Below are 25,093 nucleotides of genomic sequence, written 5' to 3'. Positions count from 1 at the left end.
CCGGCCTGGGGCCGCCCCTGGACAGGAGGTCTGCTGCCATATTCACTGCCCCTGGCAAGTAGATGGCCTTCAGGGACACACCCTGCGCATGAGCCCAGAGGAGGAGCTTGTGTGCCAAGTCGTGCAAGGACCCCGACCGCAGTCCGCCCTGCCGGTTGATGTAAGCGACCACAGTTGAATTGTCGGTCGGAACCAACACATGCTTCCCCCGAATTGTAAATATTGAAATACACCAAGGCTCGATACACTGCCTCCAGTTCGAGCAGGTTGATGTGAGCCCCTCTCCAAAAGGGACCCCACAGGCCCCGGACCGGGTGGGTCTCCCATAGGGCCCCCCAGCCTGCTTCTGAGGCGTTGGTAGTGATGGTCACCCTTGAGCACACCGGCCCCAGCGGAACTCCCTCCCTGAGGCCTTGGGCTGTGGTCCACCATGCAAGTGCTGGAAGGCAAATTGCAGACAACAGGATAGCCCTCAGGCCATGCTCGTGGGGGCACACTTTGTGCCTGGCACCACCTGGGACGCCGCCGCCATGAGGCCCAACAGCCTCCGGCCACACTTCACTAAGATGTGCTTGCCCACAGTCAACTGTGACAAGCTGTCCATCAGCACCGCTGTCCTCTTCAAGGTGAGGACAGCTCTCATTAAGGTTGAATCCAGAACCAAACCCAGATACTCCACCCTCCTGGATGGAACAAGGCAACTCTTCTCCCTGTTCAAGGCCAGCCCCAGGTTCTTGAGGTGGTTCAACACCGCCAAGGTGTCGAGCTGGGCCTGACGCTCTGACGGGGAGCACACCAGCCAATCGTCCAGGTAATTCAAAATATGAATGCCCTGGTGATGGAGAGGGGCCAGCGCTGCCTCCATGCACTTTGTGAAGGTGCACGGAGACAAGGACAGGCCGAACGGGAGGACGGCGTACTCGTATGCGGTGCCTTTAAAGAAGAAACGGAGGTACTTCCTGTGACCTCTGTGAATAGGAATGTGGAAGTACGCATCGCGCAGATCCACTGTAGTGAACCAGTCTCCATGCCTTATAGCTGACAGAAGGCGCGACAGACGGAGCATACGGAAGGGCAGGCATTTCAGGAAGCCATTGAACCCCTTCAGGTTCAAGATAGGACGGAGGCCACCGTCCTTTTTTTTGGAACCAAGAAGTAGGTTGAATAAAACCCTTGGTGCAGCTCGCCACTGGGGACGGGTGTTATTGCCCCCTTCTTCAGAAGGGCCGAAACCTCTGTCACAAGGGACTGACAATCTGCCCTGTTGCTGAGGAGGGTAGGAACAATGCCGGGAAACGGCGGTGGTCTGGTTCTGAACTGGAGTCTGTATCCTGACTCCAGTGTATTTAGTACCCAAGGGCACCGAGTACACTGGCGCCAGTGAGCAAGGTGCTGAGGAGTGAAGCGTGAAGCCGGAGGCTGACAACCGTCAGCACCGGCCACCAGCTGACCCCAGTCTGGCACCCCCACGACCAGAGTTTCCACTGCGGTCATAGCAAAAGGAACGCTGGCGAGCCGGGCCGCCCCGGACTGGGAACCCCTGGGCGGCAGGCTGCTGCGCCCTGGAGGCTGTAGAGCTGCCTTGAAAGGATCCACGACCCCAACGCAAGCGTGAGGCCGGCACATCCCTCACAGAGCGCGTCAGCTCCCTTGCCCTACGAGACTGCTCCAAGGCTGCCTCACAGGGTGGACCAAAGACCTCTCCTGGCACCACTGGAGCTGCCAGCACAGCAATGCAATCCTGGTCGGACAGATTGGATTGTGACAGCCAGACTTGGCGGCGTGCCTGGACCATGGAGGCCATTGATTGGCCAAGGGCTTGGGCATGCGCACTCGTGCCCCGCAGCAACATGTCCGCCACATGGAGCATCTCCGTTAATCTCATCACTCGGGGCTGCCGAAGCCAAATCCTGCAGCAGACCCTCCAAATAAAGTAGCAACAAAGAATTGGTGCACGCCAGCCTGGCCGCCAACGCTGAGGCATGATAAGCTCTGCGGAGCTGGTTATCAGTGGCCCTGCAGCGCCTGTTAGAGTGATTGGCATCCCGGCCAGCCCTTGCCATAGCTCCTGCCAACATAGCAAAGGTGGCCCCAACTCGGGGGGCCGTGGCCACCCCATGTGTTTCAGCCCCTGCAATGTTAGCCAGCTGGGTCCTCGGAAGGGCTGCAGAAGGGAGCCCCCCCAAGAGGACCGAAGCTCAGACATAAAATCAGGAAGGACAGGGAGCCCGACTGACCTGCGTCGCCGTGAGCCCCTGTCAAACACACCCTTGTAATCACAGCCCTATCAGAAGGGTCCATCGGCTCAGGCTCCGAAGCCTGTGAAGAGCCATCCCCAAAATCTAAGAGCGACTGGACATCCTCCTCGAACCGGGGGTCGTGCAGACCCTCCAAACTGTCAGAGGCTGCGATAGAAAGCACATCTGGATCTTTATCCCAGACATCAGGAGGTGGCCTGCCCATGCCAGGCAGCCCTGCAGGACGCTGAGCATGAACAAGCCCCTGCAGGGTATTCTGCATAGCCTCCACCTGCAGCTGCAGCTGCAGCTGTTCAATCTCCGCCTCCGAACGCTTCCTCTTCCGCGTGCGCTGCTTACCGGCGAGCGGCCGATCACGCGCCTCTGTGTCCAGCTCATTCTCCGCCCGCAGACCAGCTTGGCCCAGGGCAATGGCTGGAGAGGGAAAAACCTCGCAGTCGCCGTCCTGTGACATGATCTGGCAAGCCAAGACTGCCACTCGGACTTAGCGGAAAGACACAGGCGACAGGTGTGGATAAAAGCCTCAGGTAGCGTACAACCTCCCGGCCGCAGCGGCTCCTCTCAGCTCCAAAAACAATCAGTACTCAGTCAGTACAGGCAGTACTCACCTGGCCGAAGACCACAACAGTAACCCAGCCACGTGAGGTAGCGTTTTCCCTCACGGGAAAAGAGGTAGCCATCCCTCTGGTGGAGTGGGCCACCACCCCCCTAGGTGGAGGGACCCCAGCACTATCATAGGCCAGAGCTACGGCCTGGACAACCCAGCGGGCCAAACGCTGCTTGGATAGAGCTTGGCCCACCTTAGCACCCCCATAACAGACAAAGAGCTGATCAGTCTGTCTAACGGGGCTTGTACGGGCGATGTACAGCCTCAGGGCCCGGACTGGACAGACCAAGTGTAACCGGGCCTCCTCCATAGATGCCTGGGGAGGAGGATGGAAGGGCTCCAGAACCAAGGGCCTTAAAACAAAAGACAGAGGGAGCACCTTAGGTAAGAAGGCTGGATTTGGCAGGAGAGAGACGGCAGAGCCCTCTTCTCCCAACCTCAAACAAGACGGATGCACAGACAGGGCATGTAGTTCAGAGACCCGCTTTGCTGAGGCCAGGGCAAGAAGGAAAACCGTCTTGAGGGAAAGAAGCTCCAGCCCCAAACTGGTCAAAGGCTCAAAAGGAGGCTCCGACAGAGCCTGCAACACCACCTGCAAATCCCATGATGGGACCATGTGGGACCGTGGTGGCCGGATACGCCTAGCCCCCCTCAAAAACTGGCTAATAAGGGGCTGCGAGCCCATTGTCCTACCCTCAATAGGGATGTGACGGTCAGATACAGCCGCCACATAGCCCCGTAAGGTGGACTCTGTCAATCCTTTCTCCAACAGGGACTGCAAAAATAAGAGGACTGCCCGTGTCCCACAAGAGACTGGGTCCCAGCCCTTCTCTGCACACCACTGGCAAAACCGTTTCCGATCCGATCACGCGCCTCTGTGTCCAGCTCATTCTCCGCCCGCAGACCAGCTTGGCCCAGGGCAATGGCTGGAGAGGGAAAAACCTCGCAGTCGCCGTCCTGTGACATGATCTGGCAAGCCAAGACTGCCACTCGGACTTAGCGGAAAGACACAGGCGACAGGTGTGGATAAAAGCCTCAGGTAGCGTACAACCTCCCGGCCGCAGCGGCTCCTCTCAGCTCCAAAAACAATCAGTACTCAGTCAGTACAGGCAGTACTCACCTGGCCGAAGACCACAACAGTAACCCAGCCACGTGAGGTAGCGTTTTCCCTCACGGGAAAAGAGGCTCCCCGCAGCGCCACACTATTCCAGACAAAAACTCCAAAGATCCGCACACTCTTCCTTACTGCGAGCAACAAGCTGTTCCTGCAGGAAGAAGGCAGATAAGTACGTATATTGATAAGCCACATAAAATGTCTCAGTGTGGACAAATACTCACGCACTCCAGGAGGAGAAAAAGAGAGTGAGCAGGTGATCGCACAGCTGTATTAATAGGCTCTGATTGCGCCCGCTGGGCGGAGGTGTAAATTTGCTACATTGTCTCCTAAAACAGCTCACCCTCGGAGAGAGTGACCCATACGGTGGCGTGTTGACCGGATATGAAATAGAAAGCCATTTATACAATTGTGTGCCCGTGGGCCCTGAACGACTCTGCGACACCGGTTGCTCGGCCGTCTCCTCTTTCCCTCTGGCGCTGGCAGTCTCTGCTGCGTCGGCTGCGTTACAGGGGATTGTATGGTGTGGCGGACTGTCTCACGGTGGCACACTCCAGTTTGAACTGGGCCCGGGAAGAATTGAAAACGATCTAATGTCCTGACAATTTAGTGCAAGTATTAGTTTTATGTAAAAGACTTGCTTCGTTTAATATTTTGCTTATTTTCCTTTTATTTATTGATTTGATTTTGTTTTATTCCGTTATTTTGTTTGATTTCTGTTTATTTAATTTAGCCCTATTTATCTCGACTGAGTTGAGTTTTTCTTTGTTCTTTTTTTTGTGTGATTTAACTAATTTTGGGCAATTATTTGTTTAACTTTTATGTTGTTGTTGTTCTAGTCTCATAGTCCTACTTGCCCACCTTTTCATTTTGATTATGTTTATTTTGTGATTAAGTAATTTTGTTTATTCTCTCCCCTCAGTTGCTGCAGGCCGGTGGTGGTGCTGGTGTCCTTGTGGTGGTGGTGTCGTCCCATTTGTGTGCTGTGTCCCGGGATTGTGGGTGATTACACTGTGTGTGTGTGCTGGTCACTTGTGTTTAGGTGTTTTATTATTTTTTTGCTTTAGCTGCTCAAAGAAGTATTCCCCTCAGTCAGCACTTCCTTATTAGATATGATTAATAATTAAAACCTACTCTTGATTCAGAGGTTCTAGCCAACTATAGGCCGATATCAAACCTTCCCTTTCTCTCTAAGATCCTTGAGAAAGCAGTTGCTAATCAGCTGTGTAACTTTCTACATAGTAACAATTTATTTGAGGATTTTCAGTCTGGATTTAGAGCTCATCATAGCACTGAAACTGCACTGGTAAAAGTTACAAATTACCTTTTAACCTCATCAGACAATGGACTTCTCTCTGTCCTCATCCTGTTAGACCTTAGTGCTGCCTTTGACACTATTGATCATCAAATCCTGTTGCAGAGACTTGAACATTTAATTGGCATTAAAGAAACAGCATTGAAATGGTTTAAATCATATTTATCTGATAGATTTCAGTTTGTAAATGTTAATGATAAATCCTCCATGCAAACAAAAGTTAGACATGGTGTTCCTCAAGCTTCAGTGTTTGGATCAATACTATTCTCCTTATATATGCTTCCTTTAGGAAACATTATCCGGAATCACTCAATAAATGTTCATTGTTATGCAGATGATACTCAATTATATCTATCAATAAAGCCAAATGAAACTAACCAATTATCTAAACTACAAACATGCATTAAGGACATAAAGGCCTGGATTACCTGCAACTTCCTGTTATTAAACTCAGAAAAAACTGAAGTTATTGTGCTTGGCCCTAAACACCTTAGAAATTAATTATCAAATGAAATAACTACTCTGGAGGGCATTACTCTGGCCTCCAGCACCACTGTAAGGAACCTAGGAGTTATATTTGATCAGGATTTGTCCTTTAATTCCCATATAAAACACATTTCAAGGACTGCCTTCTTTCATCTGCGTAATATTGCAAAAATTAGACATATCCTGTCTCAAAATGATGCTGAAAAACTAGTCCATGCATTTGTTACTTCTAGGCTGGACTACTGTAATTCATTATTATCAGGCTGTCTCTAAAGACTCTCCAGCTGGTCCAGAATGCAGCTGCTCGTGTTCTGACAAAAACTAGAAAGAGAGATCATATTACTCCTATCTTGGCTTCACTGCATTGGCTTCCCGTAAAATTCAGAATAGAATTCAAAATCCTCCTCCTCACCTTCAAAGCTCTTAATGGTCAGGCTCCATCATATCTTAAAGAACTGATAGTACCTTATGTACCTACTAGAACACTGCGCTCCCAGCATGCAGGTCTACTTGTGGTTCCTAGTATCTCTAAAAGTATAACAGGAGGCAGAGCCTTCAGCTATCAGGCTCCTCTCCTGTGGAACCATCTTCCAGATTTGGTCAGGGGGGCAGACACCCTCCCTACATTTAAGAGTAGGCTTAAAACTTTCCTTTTTGATAAAGCTTATAGTTAGGGCTCGTTGAGCTCTTGACTTATGCTGCTATAGGCTTAGATTGCCGGGGGACCCCCATGATGCACTGAGCTCCTCTCTCCTTCTCCCTCTCTCTCTCTCTCTGTCCATCTGTCTATATCCATTAACATTCATGTTCTATTAATGCATTCAATAACCTAAACTTCTTCCCCGGAGTTGTCTGTGCTTTCTCGTCTCACAGATAATCTGGGCCTGTAGATGACCGGATGACGGATTCCAGTCTCGGACCTTCTAGCTCCATTGTTGATTTTCACTGTGCTTCTCTCCTCTATCCTTCCTTTCTCTCCTCTCTACCCCAACCAGCCGAGGCAGATGGCCGCCCACTTCTGAGTCTGGTTACGCCTGAGGTTTCTTCCTGTTAAAAGGGAGTTTTTTCTCGCCACTGTTGCTCATGTGGGAATGTTGGGTCTCTTTAAAGTTAAAACCTGAAGAGTTCGGTTTAGAACCTACTCTATGTGGAAAGTGCCTTGAGATAACTTTGTTGTGATTTGGTGCTATACAAATAAAGATTGATTGATTGATTGATAGCATTTTGTGTTTGGTGGACCGCCGCCCCCCCCCCCCCCCCCCCCCCATTAGCTCCTACGACCATGGACCTCACGTCTGGTTACTACAATGTTGAGGTTCATGAGGATGACAAGACATATACAGCCTTTACATTGCCGTTTGGGTTGTACAAATACAACCGCTTGCCACAGGGTCTGTGCAACAGCCCTGCAACCTTCATGCGGATGATGTTGACCATCTTTGGGGACCAGAACTTCCTTAGTATCCTTTGCTACTTGGACGATGTCCTTGTGTTTGCTCCTACTGAGCATATGGCATTGGAGCGTCTGGAAATGGTCTTCGAATGTCTTCAGGCTCACAACTTGAAGCTGGCTCCAAAGAAATGCAATTTCTTGCAGAGGTTGGTGAGGTTCCTTGGCCATATTGTGAGTGCAGAGGGCATCGCTACAGATCCTGAAAAGGTGCGCACCATTACTGCCTTATCTGAGGCGGACCTTATGGAAGACGGGCGATACGATCCTTTCTGGGAATGGTGGTTTTCTACCAATTCATTGAGGGTTTCTCCTCGATAGCTAAACCGCTGTTTGGTCTCACTGCTGGACCCAAGGCCCCCTTCCAAAAGAAAAAAAGTGTTGTCCCCCCCAGCGGGCACTGATGGCCGCAGATTGGACAGACGAGCGCAGACATGTCTTTCATCTGTTGAAGCAGGCTTTGCTGGATCAGGTTGTTTTGGCCCACCCGCATTTCGAAGAACCTTTCCTCCTCTTAGTGGATGCTTCTAGTAATGGTCTTGGAGCTGTCTTGTCGCAGGTGTCGGAAGGAGGCACAGTAGCGAGGCCGATTGCCTTTGCACAGTCGAGGTACCCTGCACACAGACAGAGTTTTTCGCCATGAAATGGGCTGTCTGCGACAAATTACATCATTGGCTGAGGGGACACCCATTCACTGTGTGGACGGATAACAATCCACTGACATATATTCTATCCAAAGCTAAACTAGATGCATGTGAGCAGAGATCGATCGCCAAGCTGGCACCATACCAGTTTGATATTAAATACATCCCGTGTCCCAAGAACATTGTTGCAGACGCTCTGAGCAGGGAGCCCTTTGTTCATCCAAGTGTGCTCCACTGCTTGACAAGAGTGGCTTATGAGACACTCTCTGTTGTTGGGCCTTCGGCCGCCTGTTAGTGTGCTGCTGTTGTCCAGCCTGGGGATTTCTCAAGTCAGGAAGTGGCAGCCATTCTTCAGTCACACAATCTGCAGGGAAGTGCGGTAACGCCCCACGCTTTGTTGTTGCCACAGCTTCCACAAGAAGTGTTGCCAATGGAACTGTTGAAACTGAAGTGCTGTCTCATGACCAGCTGATGGATAAGCAGAGAGCTGACACAGTACTGAGCAGGGTGATTTTTTGTGGAAAGGGGATGACGGCCATCTAGGAGAGAGTGTGCCTTGGAACCAGCTGATGTTCTCCATCTACTGAAGAGTTGGGATAGGGTACTTATGCAGAAAGGCATGCTTTATCTTGTGTCAATGAGCCCTGTTACAAAGAACAAGTCTTACCTGTATGTTGTACCTGCTTCTCTGAAAGTAGTCGTGCTGGAAGGGGTCCACAATGAGGCAGGTCACCAGGGCCAGCAACGGACCTTGTACCTTGCTAGGCAGTGATTTGAGCAGGTCTGGAGAAGGATGTGAGAGAGCATGTGAGGAGCTGCAAGCGTTGTGTGCTGAGCAAACCCCCCGAACCAGAAGCAAGAACACCGCTGAAGAACATTGTGACAACAGAACCTCTTGAACTCGTGTGTATAGACTTCTGGTGTGTAGAAGATTCTAAGAACCGGTCAATGGATGTGCTCGTTGTTACTGACCACTTCACAAAGATGGCGAATGCTTTCCTATGCCTGAACCAATCTGCCAAAGCTGTGGCCCATCAATTGTGGCATAACTTCTTCTCTGTCTATGGGTTTCCCAAGCGCATTCACTCAGATAGGGGGGGCAATTTCGAGAGCGCTTATTGCTGAACTCTTGAGGTTTGCCGGTATTCAGAAATCCCATACAACGCCATATCATCCAATGGACAATGGCTCATGTGAGAGAATAAACAGAACGGTGGGTAACATGATTCGGGCACTGCCCCCTAGAGCAAAACACAGATGGCCCCAGGCTCTGAAATCTCTCACATTTGCCCATAACTGTACCATCCATGAGACTATAGGGTATGCACAGAGTCTGAAGGAAGCAATGGAGATTACACAAGCTTCAGCTTCCAAACAGTTGAAACACACTGAACTATACAACCGCAAGGTCCAGGGAGCTCCAGTTGAAGTCGGGGATCATGTATTGTTGGCCAACAAAGGAGAACATAAGCGCAAGCTTGCTGACTATTGGGAGGATGCCATTTACCTGGTCGTTGGGGTAAATGCGGGCAGCCACATCTTCAAGATCCAACATAGCACAACTGGTGTTATGAAAATGGTCCATTGCAATCTGATAACACTGGTCACCTTTCTGTCACTCCCCCGACTCTGTTTCTGAAGATGGGCGGGACTTGTCTTTCTCCTCTGTCTCTGAGTATCCATGTGCAGAGCGGGACGATGCTGTTACTGATGATGATGACGTGTCAACAGATGCAGTCGAGTATAGAACCCAAGTCTGAGTTTCTTAGTTGCCATCTGAGGGGTTTAGTGACCTAAGTTTGGAGACTGACAGCTAGTGTCAGGATGTCCAGCACGCTCCACGTCTTGACCCATCTCCAGTTCAGCCACAAACTGGTGGCTCTGACCTACCTGGTGGTGCGGGTGGTCTACTCCCTTCACCTGTTTTTGTGGGATTTCAATCTCATGATCTCCAGCAGCTGGACTCAGAGTTAAGTAGTGTGGTATCTGCTCAGGGTGACAGTTCTTGCGCTGCCCTGGCTGATGTTGCTGGGTCAAATTACCACATTTCCACACTACATGATGCTGCTCCAGTTCCACCGGTGGAACCATCTTGCAGTATTAGGTCTAGGACAGGGAGGCTGCTAAGGCCTGTGACTAGACTTATTGAGATAATGGACCAAAGGATAAAGACATTTTGATAGGTCGTTCATTGTAGCCCAGGAGGGTGAACTAAGGTCTACATAGTTCCTCAGTTGAGTGTTGTTTTTGACAGTTTTATTTTGTTAAGTGATATGGATGGGAGCAAGCACCTTTCTTGCTGCTTGATATGTTATTACATGTGTATGTTGTTACAAATGTATTGTGATGTAAAATGTTTTTTTTTCCCTTTGTTTTTTTTCACTCCTACTTGGCTGGGTTTAGGCTCACGTACAGTGTCAAGGTTTTCTGATAACCTTCTGAGGGGGCAGGTTTTCTGATACTTAGTGTTGATTATTGATGAGGGATTGTGTAGTCACATTGTGTATTAGACATGTAACAGGCATGTTTACCTGTGATGGTTAAGGAGTATTTCTCCTCTAATTCTTTCAGAGAGTAGTCTCCTGACTGGACTGCATGTGACTTCGCAGAGTTGGCTTCCTCTGTCGCTTTTTCCTGATGTAAATATATATGGATATGTTTTTTTCCTCCATTGTTGTCATGTTGTTGTTCTGGTTTGTACTCATGTTTACTACCTAATGTGTTGTCAACCTGGTCAGAATATTTTTTTTCTTTTATGTTTTTTTTTATGGACAGTGGTATGTGCAAGTGGAATTCACACCAGGACACCCTAGACCGGAGTTTGATGATTGACTTTGTAGTCGTATTGTCGGACTTGCGGACGCATGTCTTGGACCCTCGGGAGAAGAGGGGGCGGGGCTGTCAACTGATCACCACCTGGTGGTGAGTTGGCTACGATGGTGGGGGAGGATGCCGGTCAGACCTGGCAGACCCAAACGTATTGTGAGGGTCTGCTGGGAACGTCTGGCAGAGTCTCCTGTCAGAGAGAGTTTCAACTCCCACCTACAGGAGAGCTTCGACCACGTGCCGGTCAGGGGACATTGAGTCCGAGTAGGCCACGTTCCGTGCCTCCATTGTTAAGGCGGCCGACCGGAGCTGTGGTCGCAAGGTGGTCGGTGCCTGTCGGGGTGGCAATCCCCGAACCCGCTGGTGGACACCGGCGGTGAGGGATGCCGTCAAGCTGAAGAAGGAGTCCTATAGGGTCTTTTTGACCTGTAGGACTCCGGAGGCAGCAGTCAGGTACCGGCAGACCAAGCGGAGCGCAGCTAGGGAGGTCGCCGAGGTGGTTAAAAAGCTGGGTGGGAGGGTCCCGATGGTGGATGAGATCCGCCCTGAGTTCCTTAAGGCCCTGGATGTTGTGGGGCTGTCATGGTTGACACGACTCTGCAGCATCGCGTGGACATCAGGGGCAGTGCCTCTGGATTGGCAGACTGGGGTGGTGGTCCCTCTTTTTAAGAAGGGGGACCGGAGGGTGTGTTCCAATTACAGGGAATTCACACTCCTCAGCCTTCCTGGTAAGGTCTATTCGGCGGTGCTGGAGAGGAGGGTCCGTCGGATAGTCGAACCTCTGATTCAGGAGGAGCAGTGTGGTTTTCGTCCAGACCGTGGAACTGTGGACCAGCTCTACACCCTCTGCAGGATCCTTGAGGGTGCATGGGAGTTTGCCCAACCAGTCCACATGTGTTTTGTGGACTTGGAGAAGGCATTCGACCATGTCCCTCGGGGAGTCCTGTGGGGGGTTCTCTGGGAATACGGGGTACCGGACCCTTTGATAAGGGCCGGTGTGACCGGTGTCAGAGCTTGGTCCGCATTGCCGGCAATAAGTCGGACTTGTTTCCAGTGAGGGTTGGACTCCGCCAGGGCTGCCCTTTGTCACCGATCCTGTTCATAATTTTTATGGACAGGATTTCTTGGCACAGGAATGGAAGGGGTCCGGTTTGGTGACCTCAGGATTGGGTCACTGCTTTTTGCGGATGATGTGGTCCTGTTGGCTTCATCAGATAGTGACCTCCAACTCTCACTGGATCGGTTCGCAGCTGAGTGTGAAGTGGCCGGGATGAGAATCAGCACCTCCAAATCCGAGAATCAGCACCTCCAAATCCGAGGCCATGGTCCTCAACCGGAAAAGGGTGGAGTGCACTCTCGGGGGATGAGATCCTGCCCCAAGTGGAGGAGTTCAAGTACCTCGGGGTCTTGTTCACGAGTGAGGGAAGGATGGAGCGTGAGATCGACAGGCAGATCGGTGCAGTGTCTGCAGTAATGCGGACTCTGCACAGATCCGTCGTGGTGAAGAGTGAGCTGAGCCGAAAGGCAAAGCTCTCGATTTACCAGCTGTAGGGTGGCTGGGCTCTCCCTCAGAGATAGGGTAAAAAGCTCAGTTATCCGGAGGGAGCTGCTCCTCCGCATCGAGAGGAGCCAGATGAGGTGGCATCTAATTAGGATGCCTCCCGGACGCCTCCCTGGTGAGGTGTTCAAGGCACGTCCCACCAGTAGGAGACCCCGAGGAAGACCCAGGACACGCTGGAGAGACTATGTCTCTTGGCTGGCCTGGGAACGCCTCGGGATCCCCCGGGAAGAGCTGGACGAAATGGCTGGGGAGAGGGATGCCTGGGCTTCCCTGCTTAGGCTGCTGCCCCCGCGACCCGACCCCGGATAAGCGGAAGAGGATGAGACGAGACGACTTTAACAAGCCAGTTAGGCACACACAACATGTGAATAAGACAATATTGAAATAACCACGTCTTTCAGTTGATCATAGAGACCACACTGATATCAATCCCCCCCATTAATCCCAGTAAGACAGCAAGCACTGGACCACTGGACCCCCTTAAGTGTAAATGTAATGAACATTACTGAGATTAGTAACATAATTACAGAATTTCAAACTATAATCTCTTACTCTACTTGTCACTGAAAAATGTAATTATGTAACTGTAATGTGTAACATTGGGCCTTTTTTGATAGAAGATAGTAGAGAAGCCTCACAGGAAATGAGAGGGCAGAGGTATGACATGCAGCAAAGGTCCCCAGGCAGGAATCAAAGTGACTACATTACAGTTATGTGGTGTGCGCCTCAGGACTCAGGACACCCTGAGTTAGAGTTTAATGAGATCCATGGAGGTTGAAGCAATCTGATAAAAAAACATTTCACAGCCTCAAACTGTTCACTTTCTAATAGTGGAGTTGAGCACACTCTAAATGTGTTTCGAGGTCAGTATGATGAAGACTCTCCAGTGCAGGTGAAATGTTTCGCTGACAGTTCTTTTCTGTTATTACTTCATTTGTTATAAAATAAGTCTCTTTTATTTGAACTGTTTTTTGATAATCTTAATGGATGATGAATTAAATGTAACATATATAACTCTTGGTGGGTATGTGGAGGTGGACAAATACAGATATGTTTATTTTTTAATTATTTTTACAGTATATATTCTAATAATCTTAAGCAATTCCACTATTGTGTATCTTATCTGGACTCACCAAAACCTTCATGAGCCTATGTACATTTTTATTGCTGCTTTATTAGTCAACTCTGTTCTTTTAAGCACTGCCATCTATCCAAAGCTTTTGATTGACTCTTTATCTGAAAAACAGATCATACCATATTCAGCCTGTCTCTTTCAGTTTCATATATTTTATTCTTTAGGCGGTTCAGAATTCTTACTGTTGTCAGCCATGGCTTACGACAGGTATGTGTCTATATGTAAACCTCTGCAATACCCTGTTATCATGAGAAAAACTACTGTCAGTATTTTCTTGCTTTTAGCGTGGCTTCTTCCTGCCGCTCAGGTTGCAGTGCCAGCTGGACTGAGTGCCAATAAAAAGCTGTGCAACTTTAGTTTGAAAGCAATTTTTTGTAATAATACAGTGTACAAACTTCAATGTGTAGTCTCAAGAGCACAAATTATACACGATATGGTCATTTTGCTTAATGTTGCACTCATCCCTGTGCTCTTCATCATTTTTACATACACAAGGATTCTTATTATATCCTATCGAAGTAGCAGGGATGTCAGGAAAAAAGCTGCACAGACTTGTTTACCCCACTTGATTGTTTTAATCAACTTCTCCTGTTTGTGTGCATATGATGTCATTACAGTTCAGCTGGAATCAGATTTTCCAAAAACTGTACGTTTAATAATGACATTACAAATAGTAATGTATCATCCTCTCTTTAATCCAGTTATGTATGGACTAAAGATGAAAGAAATTTCGAAACACCTCAAGAAGTTGTTCAGTCAAGCCAAAGTGATCTGATACTGACAACAAATGTCTAGATGTTTCTTCTGTAATAATATTATGTAGAATATTTTAAATTTGATTTTTAAAATTTAAAAAGAACAGAATTTTATTCTATCAAGGTTTCATTATAATTTTGTTTTTATAGGCACAACCCATAAACCACATGTAAACAACTGAATGTAAATTATGAATGTTCTGTGGTACTGTATATGCAAATATACCGAAAACAGATGTGATCCAAAATATAAGCTTTTGAATTAACAACAAAAAAGACCCATATCATGATATGATTGCATGTCATTCTTATTACCATGTACTGTATGAATGTCATATGTGAATGTCAGGTTTATTGATTACTGATAAACTGAAGATGAACATTTTAAATACACTATCATATCTCTGATTCATCTTTTAAACTTCAACAGTCTTGAACAAAAGAGCACATGCCCATGTTGCACAGATCATTCTTTATTCCGTTATTGTGTTTTAGATTCTCATTTAGAAACACTGTTCATGGAATCAAAACTAGTAAGGTATTTTATTTACAATTAACTGATGTTCTTATTGAGTGGGGTGTGATTATAAGTTTGTGCCATCTGAATCAAAATTTTGTATAAATAATATTTAAAAAATAAAATTAATAAACCACAACCTGCTGTTAAATAATCATTTCATTATCTGTCTGTCATTGGTTTGTGTGCAGTGTGCAGCTGCAGCACACAGAGGGAACCACAGTCCCTTAGCATGCAGCAGTAATGTTTGGAGTTTTATGAACTGCAAATTCAGCTTCAAATCCCTGCCAGTTATTAGCATTACAGTATGTCCAGTCTCAAATACCAGTCACTGGCCAACAGCAGACCACACTAGGTGTGTGTGTGTGTGTGTGTGTGTGTGTGTGTGTGTGTGTGTGAACAGGTGAGTGAATGTAACTAGTTCCTAACTGACATCAGATTTTTGGATCATGCAGTATTTCATTGTTCTGGATTGTTTAAATAATAATAAACTTACATTTGCATGAAGCAAGCATATGTGTCCACTCCCATGTTCATTAGAGTACTAAACACAAGTACATTTAGAACAGTTAAAAAATGTGGGATTCATTTGCAATTAATCATAAGTTAACTCATCATAATCATACAATGAATCGTAATTCAATATTTTAATCGATTGACAGCCCTAATATATATGTGTGTATATGCATATTCTCAAAATTGTATTGATCAATCTCATTGCACCTGGTCAAAGGTGATTACTGATTTGTATAAGAAGAAAATAAAAAGAGGAATGTGTCTGAAAACAAAATCATTCCAACTTTATGGGCAACCGTACATACATACATACATATATACATATATATACACATATACATACATATAATTAGAATTTATGAAAATGTACAGTTTTGCACAGAAGGCATAGTTAGACAAAACAGGTTGAAACACCAACAAGTCGAAATAATAAAATTAAAACAAACAAAACCGCCACACACTTGAAAAAAGGAAATATTGTTCATGATAAAAGGTCTGTCTGCTCATGAACTGAGTCAGAGCGCGGGGGACAAGACTGTCTGAGGTCAAGGAGAGCCAAGATATCTCTGAGGATCAGACCACAGTAGAGAAGGAAACATAATAGAACAGCCTAATTTAGTCCATTTCATTCCCATGTTCAATCAATCAATCAATCAATCAATCAATCAATCAATCAATGTTTATTCATATATCTTGATTGATTGATAAATAAATAAATAAGCAATCAAGGGTACCAGGAGGAGAACATGGACAAAAACAAAACAAGAAGACAGAGACAAACAGGGGAGCAGTGTAAATTCAAGGGAGGGGAAAACACAGAGAAACACAAGGAGTCTGCAGCTGAGCCAGCCAAATTCACAACACCATTTAAGTTGTTGGGGTCTCTGGACGCTTAACCTCAGGAAATAAAAAAACACAACAGCTTTGGAAAAATGATAGGGACATAATTTCCAAAGCTCCACTGGGCAAGGATGCTGAGTCATAACTCATATGGATCTTTAAGTGGAAGGCAGCAATATTTGTCTGGCTGTTCATTTTAAAAGGAATAGTTGATATATCTTTCCAGTGCTACGTTCAAAATGACACCAATGGTGTTATACGTTACCTGTGCTTCACTTGGCTTATTACACAGTTTGGCAGGTAGGGGGCACACTTAGCTGAAAATTGAGACATTGGGTACCAGAAGAGTTTTTTTAACCACCATTTTGTATCCTTGTGAGAAATATGAATCAATTGTTAATCAATATTAATCCATTTTTTACACTAGTCTGTGAACTTACAAAAGGAGAAACACAGAGATGGTGGTATCTGTGGTCCTCACACAGATCAGAGGAAACCACAGTGACCTATGTACACTTCCACCTTGGCAGTGGCTAACAGGGGAGATATAGTTTGCATTTTATTCTCTTAAAGCTGTAGATCCATTGACAAATCACAAAAGACAGTGTTAGATCATCTCATGATGATAACATTTATCACTGGATATGTTAGATGTTTAACAGTCTGGTTGTTTACTATGTGTTACTTACTACATGTTTAGTAGATTAACCATTTAAATATAAAATTGATTCAAGTATTAAAATACACAATTCAATTTGAATGCAAAAAGGAGACACAGGGGCAACCATACAGTTAATCATACATGAATTCAGTAAAAATGTATGTCTTCAGTTAACAATTTTTAAATGTGTATGATTTCTCACCCAATTCCCTGATGAGGATAAGGATAAGGATAAGGATAAATTTATTGATCCCACAGTGGGGAAAATTCATTATTACAGAAGCTCAAAAAATAGTGATATAGAAAAAAACAAAAAAACAAATGTATACAATTTAAAAACTAATTTAAAAACTAAATAAAACACCCCTAAAATGCAATTATAACATACATATATTCACACATACATACACACATACATACATACACATATATACGAATATATACATATATACACACACACATACATATATATATATATATATATATATATATATATATATATATATATATACACACATATATACATATATGGAACTCTCTCCCACCAGACATTTGCACTTCTGACTCTGTCTCCACATTTAAATCCCACCTGAAAACGCACCTATTCAGAGTGGCCTACTCTGTCTCTCACTAACTATGCAATTTTCATTCTTGTTTATTTATTGTAATAATGCACTTTGTAGTCACATTCATATTTATTCTTTATCTTTGCACTAAATGTCACCTGATTTATATTGTTAGATGTACTGTTGTTGTGTGATATGTGCCTTGTAAGGTGTCCTTGAGTGCTTTGAAAGGTGCCTTTAAATAAAATGTATTATTATTATTATTATTATTATTATTATTATTATTATACATACATACATACACATACATACAACAATAAAAATGCTAAATAAAAATGGCCTTAAAGTGCACTTATAACATATGTATACAACATTAAATTTTATAAAACTAACTAAGTGCAACTATAGTGCAGCATTGTACAGTCTGACTGCAGTTGGAATGAATGACCTGCGGAAATGCTCCTTCTTGGGGTGTATTAGTCTGTCGCTGAAGGAGCTGCTGAAGGCCCTCACAGTCAGATGCAGAGGGTGAGAGGTGTTGTCCATGATAGAGGACAGTTTGGCCAAAACCCTCCTCTCTCCCACCACCTCTATAGTGTCCAGGGGGCAGCCACAGACTCTTTTAATCAGTCTGTTGAGTCTGTTCTTGTCTCACTCAGAACATCCCCCTACCCAACACACCACTGCATATGAGACCACTGATGCCACCACAGAGTCGAAGAAGGATCTCAGCAGTCGTCTACACACACCAAATGATGCCAGCCTCCTCAGCAGTGGTCTGCACACACCAAATGATGCCAGCCTCCTCAGCAGTGGTCTGCACACACCAAATGTAGTACTGTACCCTGATTGGCCCCTGTGCTGCAGACCACCACATCAGACACGCAGTCCTGCAACCTCACATACTGGGGTCTGTCTGTGAGGTAGTCAAGGGTCCATGCAGCCATCTGGTCACTGACCCCCACTCTCTCCAGCTTCCTCCTGAGCAGTGTAGGTTGAATTGTATTGAAAGGGTTCCTCACAGTATTTCCAGTGTCCTCCAGGTGAGACAGGGATCTCTGCAGTAGGTAGATGATAGCATCATAGTTAATAGTTTTGTTACAATTTGCTGCAAATCCACTAAAGATGGAGAATACTGCTTATATTTGCAACCATTCATTTGGTGTGCTGTGGGTCCACTTGTGCATCACTGAAGAGTTTTTAGTGATACTTCTACAGCTAGTGCAAATAAGAAGGCCTAGGTAATGTGGTGTCTGGTTGGTATCCTCATGGTGCTGTTAATTGGTGGTGTTTAGTTTACATTATTTATAACAGTGAGTGAACATCACATGGAAGGTAGGAGTTCTGGCCCGTTGAGTTCAGCTGGATGGCAGTAGCTGCGGGATCATTATTGTAAACTGCTTTTGAATATAATTAAATAACTATTCATCTCATTTTGTTATCACATAAGCCCACAGCTATCTTCTGTAAATTAATTCCATGTCTTTGTTAAACTCAGTTTTACCAGTGCAAATGATATTTTGCTTTATTATAATCAGATATAAGAAAAGTTGTAAATGAATGAATAACTTATTTTGATTTTTGTATAGTAGCTATGCCTTATAACACTGCACTGCACTGTGTAACGCTATGATATTTAAATATTTGTGTTTGTTTAGATGGCAAGGGCAGTAATGAATGCCTTTCCAGCTGTTCCTGACATCTAGTTTGACACATCCAAAAAGGAAATGGCAAAGGAAAGGGAAAAAAGCCTTCTGAAGATATTTGATTGTAACTGGAAATTAATATCAATTTGAATTCAGAGGAAATACAGCTCATATACACTGCTTTAGAGGGATTTGATTTTGCAATTCTACATCAAAAATGTCATGGTATTTTCTGCGACTCATATCAATGTAAAGTGGAAATCACTTTTCGTTTATTTAAATAATTAAAATATGATTTGTAGTAGACCTTTTTTGCTAGAAGTTTCTCTGGAGAATAACAGATGACGAAGTGATGAATCTTTTTCTTTTTCTCAGTACATGCCAGCATGGAGAAGGACACACAGTCATTCTACTGAACAACAAATCGTTTCATGTGTCTTTCTTGACTTAACAAAAGTCATAGTACAGATGTCCATAGGCATTATACAGATGTTAAGGCACACACACACACACACACACACACACACACACACACACACACACACACACACACACACACACACACACACACACACACACACACACGACACACTGAATCCCTCTTAGATTATTCAATTATTTGTATTAAGTCATTCATTTTCACTCTATAAAAGCTTTTCCTCATGGTGTTTTTCCTTGCTGCTGTCACTAAGTGCTTGCTCATGCTATATAAATAATTATTATATAATGACAAAAGTATCTAAAAGCATTGCAGTTCTTAAAAAACTATTTTTATATTTGATTATGAAAAGGTACTTCAAATGTTATACTTCTCACTTATTTTCCATATTTTAGTTACTATGTAGAGGTTTACACAAACACATGACCTTTACATATAATCCTCAGTATAGAGCTATGAATAAGATGGAGTCAAGAGAACACACCAAACTGAAAGATCTAGTTCAGTTAGAAACTTTGTTAGTCATGTATAGAACACATTATTACCTGAATGTGAATCAAATGTTGTCTAAAGGGGAACTATCATTTTTACAAATTTACAGATCTTGGAGAGCAGGCTAGTAATGGTACTGCACATGTGGACAGAAGTAAAAACAATCTCTGATAAATCTGTTGGGGCTTTAGACTAAAAGCCCCCACATGAATGTTGATAGGTTTTTTTTTTTTTTGTTTTTTTTTTAAGATATTGATTATGAGTCCACAATGTTATTGGAATGCAATGCCAAATTGGTAGAGCACCGTTTTAAGATGAAGTGATAGGATCATGGAAATTTGTTCTTTAAAATCAGCATACACAGACTATGTTGAAGCAAATGTGTATTCCATGGATCTATAAAGAAAACTGGACTGAACTGGTCTCTGGTGAGCATGCTCCATGGATGCATTGGGCCTATAGAGCATGTGCAGAATGTGCTACTGCCCCACTGAGCAACTTTCATATAGGAATGAACGGTGCCCCGCCTATTTTTGACTGCAGACAGGGATGATTAAACGTGATTGCATGTATAATAACCTGTTGATAATTTACTTACACAAAATACGTCAAAATATATTTAGCTGACTAGGAAGGCCACTGAACATTAAAGTTAAAATGCCCACTGCTTTCATCTCTTCTGCAGTCCCCACCTTCTCCACTCCACTCTATAAATACAGGATATATGTCACTATTTCACATCTGCTTATGTGTCACATTTGTTTGGACAATCTGTACCCCAAAACACACACACACACATGCACACACACAAACACACACACGCACACACACACAGACACACACACATGCATTAAAAACACATAAACTAGACTTGCATTCATCTGTGCTCTACATAATGCCTTGTCTATTGCACCATTTCGCACAAATAAATAAGCATGCTCTCTCTAGTAATCCCCTGTAATACACACACACACACACACACACACACACATATCTTAATCATGGCATGTAAACCATGCTCACATGTTTATCTTGATACTTTCCAGCGTCTTCATACAGTGTCTGTGTCTCACACTGTACGAATTACACCACCCCTCTTTCTCTTTCACACACACACACACACACACACACACGCACACACACACACACACGCACACACGCACACACACACACACACACACACACACGCATACACACACACACACACACACACACACACACACACACACACACACACACACACACACACACACACACACACACACACACCTCCCCCCTCCTGTGAATCCCATGGGAGTTCTGCCACACATTCTTGAGTGCACACTTCATTGTAGCAGTGATTCAGAGCAGCTCATGGCCAAATAAGACGAAAAACCCTCAGCTCACTTACTGGATCTGTAACTGAGCTGTCGCTCTACGTAGAGATGACTGTGGACTGTGATGATTACTGATGATTGTGGATTTATAGACAACAAAAAACTAGGTTGTATCTCTCTTTGAGCTTGACACATTGCCAAATACTTGTAGATAGTTTCTCAGCCATGACTTTCTAAGGCAGTGTTGTTATGTACACGTGTTAAAAGGGAAAATCATTAAAACAATCTTAGACATGACTTGACTTTGTTCTGACACCTTTCCTGGCTTTGGACTTGGCTTGGGACTGACTTGTCTTGACTTGAACTGGTGAAGATAATCATGGCATCTAGCAGAACTGACTTGACAGAAATGGAATGATCATCAGTAAAAATCCAATGAAAATAAGAATGTCTGTGTTTTTGTTACATAAGAATGAACCCTTTATATTTACATAGGGAGCGGGTCCTCTTTCACGGAGCCCGCCATGTTGCATCGCCGCGTTTCTGCAGTGGCCCGGAAAGGACAAATAAAAGACTGGCTTCAGAGAGGACCTTTGATGTTTTTTGTGAGTTTTATGGCCACAGTAGATTATCCTATATACAGCGAAGGGTGAAGGCAAGGGGCTGCAATCTGCAACCTCATGGTTAATGCCACTAAATCCTACATACTGGTCCTTTAATACTTTAATAACACTTGATGTTGGAGGTGTGTTGTGACTTGGGACTTGACTCTCTTGACCTAGACTTAACTTGGGCTCAGCTGTCTTGACGTGAGACTTGACTTTCTTAACTATTGGACTTGATTTGGACTTGACATTGGCTGTGCTTGCCATTACTTAGGACTTGAATTGGGCTTCAGATTAAAACAAGACCTGACCATACAATACTTGTGGGTGTTGCCTGTCCTGACATGGGAACTGTGACATGTAAAAACAAAAGACTTTGTGCACACCAAGCTATCAGGTATTCACATTACTAATGAAGGTGTCATTCAGTCAACAAATGGAGAAAGTATACCGTCAAAATTGAAGTCAAGTAAATGTCACCATGAAACAAATGTGTATCTTTCAATCATTTGACTGTAAACTTTAATTGTTGTTTGCTTATCAAGACAGTGTGTCCTGTTGAGCCTGATTGAAGGCATACTAAAAACTAAGAAAGAATATTATTATAAAAACAGTGTCTTATCAAGATATCAATTTGATTTGACAAGATCAGACTGCTGAAACTCAATGTTGGCTTTGGCTGAACTTTGAAACTGTATACATTTAAGAAGAGATGTCTTCTATCTGGTTTGACTACCAGACAAGTATATCCCTCTCTCCTTCCCTAGCTTCCTGTCTTACTGTCTATCACATAAAGGCAGGAGGAACTATATCAGTGGCCAAATGACTCTCTTGATATTACATATGAACATGTGAGTAGCCTATTGTAAGACAGACTTGGAAAAAGTGTGAACATACCCGTAATGGTACAAAGAAAAACATTGACTTTTTCTATCATTAATTGACTAAATATGGGCAAAACATGTGTACAGTCTCAAAAGACATTTTTAGATGTGGTTGTAAGCTTTAAAGAGAGTAGTGTGTGTGCGTGTGTAAATAAACCCATCCCATAAGAATTGAGCAGCCTGTGGGTGTTGATTCAGTTCTGATAAATGCAGAACCCTGAGATCAGTCAACACTCCCTGCATTCAGAGACATGCACAATTGTTATGCCATTGATAATTCAGTATGCATTGCTGTTGATAAGTTCTCCTTCATATCAGTAGTAGTAAAAATAGTAAACATTAACTCACATTAACTGTGTCATGGAAGTGAGTAGAGCAGGTGGAAATGGTCTTTATTCTTATGAAAAACAATCTGAATGACCAGAAAGAGACACATGGAGCAGAACTGGAACAAATGTGACAAAACTAGACAGAGGATCCAACAAAGACTGAACAGAAAATCAAGATTTAAAAACTAACAGAACTAATGAGGGAATGGAGGGCAAGTGACTGGACTCTAGTGCAGGCTGGGAGCTGATAGGCTGGGACAGACACAACAAGGAGCAGGGCATAGCTAACATGGAAGACACAGGGCAGGTGTGAGGACAAGCACATGAACACATGCGGAGTGAAGAAACACACATGCAAGGGAAACACCAGAAAAAAACAACACATCTCAACAATAATACGGCACAAATAAAACTGTCCCAGAATGTAAAACTCAAGAACACAACACCATGAGCTATTGAAGAAAGCAAAAAAGTTCAAAGATGGTCAAATAACAAGGAAAACCACAAGATCCAAAACCCTCAGCAACGTAGGAGTAACATAGTAAACCCAGGCAAAGACTTCCAAAAGCATGACAAGAAGTAGAGCTCATTTTGTCCTGTTATTAACTGAATATCACCTTTTATGTCTTACTTGGTTCTTTTAGTCTTGAATCATATATATTTATATAACAAGCTAGAATACTGTTGCTAAAATTGTTATTGCAACTGTAATACAGTTATTTTTAAATCAATATTATCAGCAGTAGCAGCTATGATATATTATAGATCTTTTGCACTTACACTTACACATGCACACACATACACACAGGCACACAGGGATACACAGGAACATTTAGAACAGCTGATCGTCACAAGTTAAACCCAAAATGAACCTATGACAGTATTTATCCAGTAAAGGAAAGAGACATGGCAAATAGGAGAAAAAATCCCCCTTGTTGAAGTGCTGTTCCCTCTGTCTGATCTGATGCAGTGGAATGGACTTCCTGTTGTGAGGCAAAGCTCAGTTGTGTCAAGTTACATGCAGACAGACTGGAAGACATGTGGGTTTGCCTTCAGAATGAAATCATGACGTGCCTATATATAGTGCCAATGCCATAGTGCTAATCAAAAGTGTGGACACACTTTCTCAATCAATGGAATGGGAAGATGCATTCAAAATGTTGACTGGTACTGTACAACAGTTGACTGATTTGAGTCAGTGATTTTGAGATCCAGACAGTAACTACTACTGTTGATGTAACATATAAATCACCTAATATTTTAACAGAAACTGCCCTCTTTATTCCATTAAAATTATATTTTGATGTGCATTTAAGTGTGTTTTAAATGAAAAAATAAGTCAGTGAAAGAGGTAAAAATAATCTTACATTAAAAACAGTGTAAAGTGAATTCAGACATGTTCTTCTAAACACATTAAATAGGTCATAAATATATTTCTAAAAAAGGTGTAAAAATCATTTCAACCATTTAGATTTGAATTGTGGAGCTAGGCTTCACAAACTGTGTTTCAACATTTCTGTGTTCAGGATTTAGTGGGTGGGTCTGAAAATGATTAGCCCCGCCCCTGCTGCTGTAGAGGTATAAATATATTCAGCACACACTACTACTACTACAGTCTACAGTTATTTTGAAGCCTAATTTCATATATTTGGCGATTTTTTTATTCATTCAAATTTGGCAGGGTGGTTAACAACACACTTTTCTGTGGTATGTCAAACTCAGAACACATATTTATTCTTACTTTACACAGACTTTAAAGTTTGTATGATTATGGAGAAAAATGTGACTTCTATCAATTAAAAATGCAAAACAATGCTTTTGCTGTGTGTGCAATAAAAGGTGAAGATAAAAACCAAAACAAAATGTGAAAAGTGGAATTTGATTTCAAAACTAGCAAAATGGCACTTTGCTACCAGATCTGCGTGATTTTTTCAATCAATCTTTATTTATACAGTGTCAAATCACAAGAGAAACCATCTCAAGGCACTTTACACATAAAGCAGGTCTAAATCAAACTCTTTAAATTGAAATTGAAGAGACCCAACATTCCCACATGATTAGGAAAAACTCTTTGAAACCCTTTTAACAGGAAGAAACCTCAGACAGAACCGGGCTTTAAGTTGGTGACCAT

At 43.9% G+C, this 25,093-nt stretch overlaps 1 protein-coding gene and 1 pseudogene across 1 annotated transcript; both read left to right on the top strand.

Moving 5' to 3' along the window:
• Positions 1 to 4,499: 4,499 nt before the first annotated feature.
• LOC128367702 (uncharacterized) lies at positions 4,500 to 6,454 on the top strand (annotated as a pseudogene).
• Positions 6,455 to 13,244: 6,790 nt separating this feature from the next.
• LOC128367507 (olfactory receptor 6N2-like) lies at positions 13,245 to 14,177 on the top strand. The gene has a single exon (XM_053328076.1). The coding sequence runs from the start codon at positions 13,245 to 13,247 to the stop codon at positions 14,169 to 14,171; it is 927 nt and encodes a 308-aa protein (XP_053184051.1). The 3' UTR covers positions 14,172 to 14,177.
• Positions 14,178 to 25,093: the final 10,916 nt, after the last annotated feature.

The sequence above is a fragment of the Scomber japonicus genome, chromosome 11 (genome assembly GCF_027409825.1).
Source record: "Scomber japonicus isolate fScoJap1 chromosome 11, fScoJap1.pri, whole genome shotgun sequence".
Classification (NCBI taxonomy): Eukaryota; Metazoa; Chordata; class Actinopteri; order Scombriformes; family Scombridae; genus Scomber; species Scomber japonicus.
The sequence above is the reverse complement of the archived record's forward strand: the minus strand, read 5'-3'. Positions and strand labels throughout refer to the sequence as shown.